At 29.0% G+C, this 6,000-nt stretch overlaps 1 protein-coding gene across 23 annotated transcripts in view; it reads left to right on the forward strand.

Annotated features, from left to right (window-relative positions):
- LOC100164103 (dystonin) overlaps positions 1-3,503 on the forward strand; it is a 78,109-nt gene extending 74,606 nt beyond the window's left edge. For 21 of the 23 annotated variants that reach the window (XM_016805242.2, XM_029490998.1, XM_016805248.2 and 18 more), the window contains 2 exons: positions 955-1,086; positions 2,557-3,503. In XM_016805242.2, coding sequence (XP_016660731.1) covers positions 955-1,086; positions 2,557-2,680 — 256 coding nt within the window. In that variant the 3' untranslated portion in view covers positions 2,681-3,503. The remainder of the gene's footprint in view (positions 1-954; positions 1,087-2,556) is intronic. The other 2 variants (XM_016805251.2, XM_016805252.2) reach the window with 1 other exon arrangement.
- Positions 3,504-6,000: the final 2,497 nt, after the last annotated feature.

Here is a 6,000-nt window from a genome sequence, read left to right on the forward strand (position 1 = left end):
CATTTTAAGTAATACGCAGTAATTATATATCTTCAAGGCTTCAAACATTATTAGTATTTTATGAAACACTATAATTAGCACGTTTTGTATACAATACAATCGGTGATGGATATAGTAAAATGTAACTCATATCATAATCGTTGACTGTGGACGATTTTACGGTCACAAATCGCGTATTGTAATATGTGAAAGTGCTACAAGTTTGAATGATTGAAAGAAAAAACCATAGCACACTATTCGATATTTTTCCTCTACAGAGAAAATCTATGAATTAAAAATATGTTTTTTTAATAAGTGATCATGATGACAACGTAAACTTTTCGAAAAATCAACATTTTATCGTATATCCTGCAGTCCCAAAACATATTTATATTAAAATATTTTCTGATAGGTAAGTGTTTTATACACGTACGAAGCTGTTGTAGGACTATCTCTGTTTATTTCTCCCGTCTGTATACGATATACGAATTCATGTGAATTTGAACAGTTAGCTGAATAACATTTATCCGTCCGATTTAATATTTCCCATCAACTAATGCCTTGCTGTGCAACATAATATTTATATATATATTTTATTCGACCAATTTAAATCAGACCGGTCTTTTCAGACACGCTCGCACTCTTTTTATATGCGTATTATGCACACGATCGTTTTCATTTTGGAAAACTCAGCTTAGAAAGTACATAGGTACCTATAATGGTACCATTACCTGACTTGGTAATCCAAATCGATCGTGACGAAATTTCATCTGTGGCCAAATGTTTGAGATATTATTTAAGTTGTCATAATTTCTTGAAACATCGAATGATACATATTGACCCTGGTACGTAACTTGTAAACGTCGTGTAATGCAGGTCGGGCGGGTCGGGTCATTTGTTAGACGCGTGTTTTCGATTCGATTTATGCGTACACATAAATTAATAATATTATTTATTTCTCGGACGGTTGTGCAGCCGTAACCATCATCCGGGTTCGAAAATACCCGTTCTTGCGGAACATCAGTGTTCCTCGGCAACAGTGCCCACGTCTTCGTCTTCGCCGCCCCTTTCGTCATCGCCGTCCTTTTCGTCGTCTCCGTCTGCTGGGTAATGCGCAACAACAATCAAAACATAATATTGTGCCACTTGCTTCCTATTTTATTTTATTACTGTATACCCGTTTCCGTTTTCGTTGTGTGTTACCCCGTCAATGCTTTTCTTGATCACTTTCTGTGTATTATTTTTACTGTATTATCGTTTTATCTTGCACGCTATCGCTTTCACATCTTATACGCTCTTATCAGCGTGTGTTACATGTACAGTGTACACGTACGAATGCATGTACAATTTTGTACATGCTATACAGAGTGATTCATTTAACCTGCTAGGCACTTATTTTCTTGAAAATAATGGTTTTTATATATACCGTTTATTATATAACTCTAGTTTTTAAATTCATATTTTGAATTGCAGACCCTATACTCTAAATACTTTATGTTTAAATATTTAGTTTATTTTATTTATAACCATTTAAAACTACGGGTGTAGCGTATTGCACTATACGTATTGCACTATATTAATTACGCTATTACGCTACTGATATTTTCTTCACTTTAAATTGAATATATACAAAATAAAAACTTAAATAGGTAAAATATTTGTTAAAAATTAACACGATTAAAACCATTAAAACATGATGGCTTAAATCAGTAAAAAAACTTATTATTTTAAAAATCACAACAATTAACTGAGAAAACGTAGAGGTATTTCAAGTTATATGAATCACTCTGTGCATCTTTCTAACATAAAATATTATTGTCTAGTTCCATCGCTTCTCGCCGTGTTTGCCTACTTAATTGCAAACTATATGCCTATTTATTTCCTGCAATGTGTGTTTCTTAGTTACTTGTCTATCAATCTCATTTTTGTCTGTGTTTCTTGTGTATTTGTTTGTATGCGTATATAATATATATACGTAATAAGTACCTACCTAGATCTATAATATTTCTTAAAATATTAAGTCGTATACCTATATGCTCTTTTTACTTTTAAAAGTCAACTGTCACTAGTTTTTAATTTCCAATTGCGAACCATACTCAATATTTTAATGGCTATATTTACATTATTAGAATATTGAACCAATATAGGTGTCTATTATTATGTGTTTGCAACGTTCAGAACTATAGATGTGGTATTTCGAGGATTTATATGACCCACAAATACAATATTATTGGTTCAATTTTCAAATCCCGCACTTAAACATTTCAAATGACCAATTCTATTAGTCAGTGTCCAACTCGTTATCAATGTTATCATATTACATGTCATAGACGGAATTTCAAGGGGTGCTCACATTAATCAAAATTTGCAGACCCTCAATATGACATATTATATCAGTGTAATTACTTACCTATGTCATATACCTCGTACGTATGTCGTGCATTATGGGCATAATTCATGTAACAGTTTGCATATAAGTGGCCTTGTCTCGTGTCGCATGATGTTATTCGTCATTGGTTCGTCCACCCGTCTGCTTAAAAATACATTTTGTTTTACTTTTGTCTTCTCTGCGCACAGGTTGCAGTCTCCGTTGGCCGCCACGCCATTGTCGTCTTCCGGTCTGTCGCGAAGGCCGTCGAATGCGTCCGAAACGAAGCGAAGGGACTCCAAACCGGATTCCCGTGAACCGTTCCGGCTCTGAAAACCTGCATGCACCGGAACAACAAACATATAAAATATGTATACGCATAATTGATGTTTAACCCCGTAATCGATATTTATAATTATTATTTCATTTAATCAAAACGTTGATTAATCTCTTAATTAATCCTGTCTAGTGTTTTTTTTAATTTTTAAAAAATTAAGTATTATTATTTTTTACATATTATCTTTTTTTTTTGTTGCCTTTGAATTTATATTCTACCTACTCGTTTTTCTGTTTCTCTAGCAAAAGTAGAAAGTTTTTCATTTTATAAAAATATCAGATAAGTTTTCGAACGCATAATTTATATATATGTATAATATTATGATTCACTATACAAACAAAATCAATACTTTTGCCTGTATAAAATATATACCTACAGGGGATATAATATTATACACGTATTATGATATTCAATTAGTGCCATTATAACGGAAAAAAGTAATGAAAAAAATCATAATACTGTGTCACCGTTCATATTAATTGCGATCCAGCGGTTCAATATTGTTATTTATTGTAATTTTTTTTTATATATATATATTTATTTTAATGTATATAATCTCTATATACGGATGGTTAATAAATTTACATTAAAATTATTTACAAGTGCCAATATTGTATTATTTACTTCTTCGATATATTTTTTTATGTAACGTGTAATTATATTAAACTTATAACATATTGAGTAATTAATGAATACCATTGAGACACTTATTGTAACTCTAAAAATTAACCAATCGTAACAACAAATGATTATTTTTTAACTATTTATAATATTTAATTGTTTTCCCGTTGCGGATTGAATAAATTGTGCAATTGTTTACTTAACAAGTTTGTTATTTATTTATGCTACCTGTATTGTCTTTATAAGCGCCAACAGGTAGAGAGTGCCTATTCCTAAACATTATTGCTAATAATGTCTACCTACATTTTTAAAATTCTATCGGTGTAAACGCAAGTGAGTAAATGTGTTTAGTTAGGTAACTTAATTTTACATTAATTATAATTTAAATTTATTTCACTTAATTAATTTAATAAATAATAAAATAAAATAATTTACCATCTGGGGTACGTAGAAACGGTATTAAAAATATTACAAAAGATATCTACAACGCGTGAGTAGTGTGTTCTTTATTGGACTAATAAATTGTATATTATCTCCCTCAAAGTTAGAAAGCTATTAATCAAAATATAAATCAAATAATTTGATATGTTTTTGGTATTATGGATTATTCTTTTTTAATTATTTCTTTATTCATTGAAAACTCAAATGTTTTAAAAATTGATTATTTCAATATTATCAATAATAATAAGTCTATCTCTATGAAATTAATTTATAAAAAAAATATTAAAAAGGCAATATAAATATATCAGTGGTATTATAATTAATGTTTTGGTCATTCAGTCATATATTACACTATTAAGTTTTTTTTATAAACTGAATTTCCATGTAGTCATGATATTATATACGTTTATTTTGATGGTAAAAATAATATAAAGATACTTATATATTTTATTTATTTTTACAAACAACAAAATGGGCAAGCCCAGTATCCAGATCCATAAAGCTCTTCTCGATATCTTTCCTCTACAAAGAAAATCTTTGAGTCATAAATATTTTTTTGTTAATAAGTAACCATGGCAATGAACAATTTTGTCAAAAATCTGTCAGAAACAAAAAACGTGTATCCAGCCAAATATATCTAAATATAAAAATGTAAAAATGAATGTTTGTCTGTCTGTCCTTTATGCATTCCTTAAACGGATTTTGATGAAATGTTTTGTGTGTGTTTGAGTGGTTCCCGGTATGATTTATATTCATAATTGGACCCGGTAGGTGCTCAAACGGGGATTTTGAGATTTACGATGGACATTTTTGTCTATAAATGGTTGCTATTGGTTAAAGAAGAAATAATTAATAAAAATTAGTATTTATTGTTTCATTAGTTACCATTGGTTAATCGGGTAGAATGAAGGTACAAGCTTGCATCAAATAGAGTTTTTGCACATTATTGCCTATCAAGGTGGCTGAGTTGCATTTACCGCAGCGAAGTTACACTCAAAACGAGTTAAACAATCGTAATTTTTATAAGAATTGTCATTTTTTTGACGCACGGGATCAGCTAGTATTTAATAATAAAATCAAATTATATATTATATTTTTAATATGAAAATCACATATTAATATATTATATACATAGGTTATGCATAAAATATTATAAATTTATGATCAGTTACCTATTTAGATTAAAATCGTAAATGCATTGAATTTATAACTGAACTAAATATGTACTAAAAACAATATTTTTCATTTGACTATTGTATTTGAACAAACCAGAAAAAAATGCATAATTTAGGTGCATAAAAGTGTAAATAATTTTCCATTTGGTAGTCTAATTCATCTTAGGTGTGAATGTAATCCATTACAAATAATTTTAGGTTGATTCTATGTAAACCTAGTTTTTTTTTTAAATATTAATTTTTTGTTTTTACCACCTAATTATTTAAGTACCTATTGAAAACACCTTGACCTTACGTTAGGCATATAAACACTTTTGTATTATAAATAATTTATAACAGACTTCACGCCTATTAATAATTAAAATATTGTATTTTTATTTTTGGTTTATTTTCAGAATTCAAGCATATCTGTAAGAAACAATAACTGCACTTTAGTTTAACTTTCTTCTTTATATTACGAGTATATAATCCGATTTATAGTCCACTTAGTTATAGTTAGTGTACAATTAAAACAGATTATCAATTAAGACGTTGTTCAAAAACAAAATACGACGATAAATTATACCAATGATTATACCTAGTTAATATGTTATATCTATTGTACCTATAATGGGCCATCTTATTATATTTTATCTAATAGCCGATAGGTCTATCTAGGTATACAAAACTATATTGTAAGGTATCATAGAAGTAGAATACAATAAATATACAACGATTTTCTGGCGAGTAAGTGAAAAAATTTCAGTGGGTCACAAATATTCTAAAAAATGTATATCTCCCATATATTATTTGCATTTTTTTTTCTTATAAATATATTTGCACAAGTACAATAAGTTTGTGAGATTTGAAATGTTTATTCAGGTATTTAAAATAAAAATATTATTAGTGATCCAAAATATTACTATTCGTTCGACGATAGACTTCCCGACAAATCCACTTGTGCAAGACCATTCATGCCGAAACGCCAATCGATTATATTAGCTATTTGTATTACATAACTATTATAATACGATTGTATACAAGTACATAGCTATAATGTAGCTGTGTCTCCGTATTTGTACCGCATATCGGTATACGTG

This window comes from Acyrthosiphon pisum, chromosome A2 (assembly GCF_005508785.2).
Source record: "Acyrthosiphon pisum isolate AL4f chromosome A2, pea_aphid_22Mar2018_4r6ur, whole genome shotgun sequence".
Lineage (NCBI taxonomy): Eukaryota > Metazoa > Arthropoda > Insecta > Hemiptera > Aphididae > Acyrthosiphon > Acyrthosiphon pisum.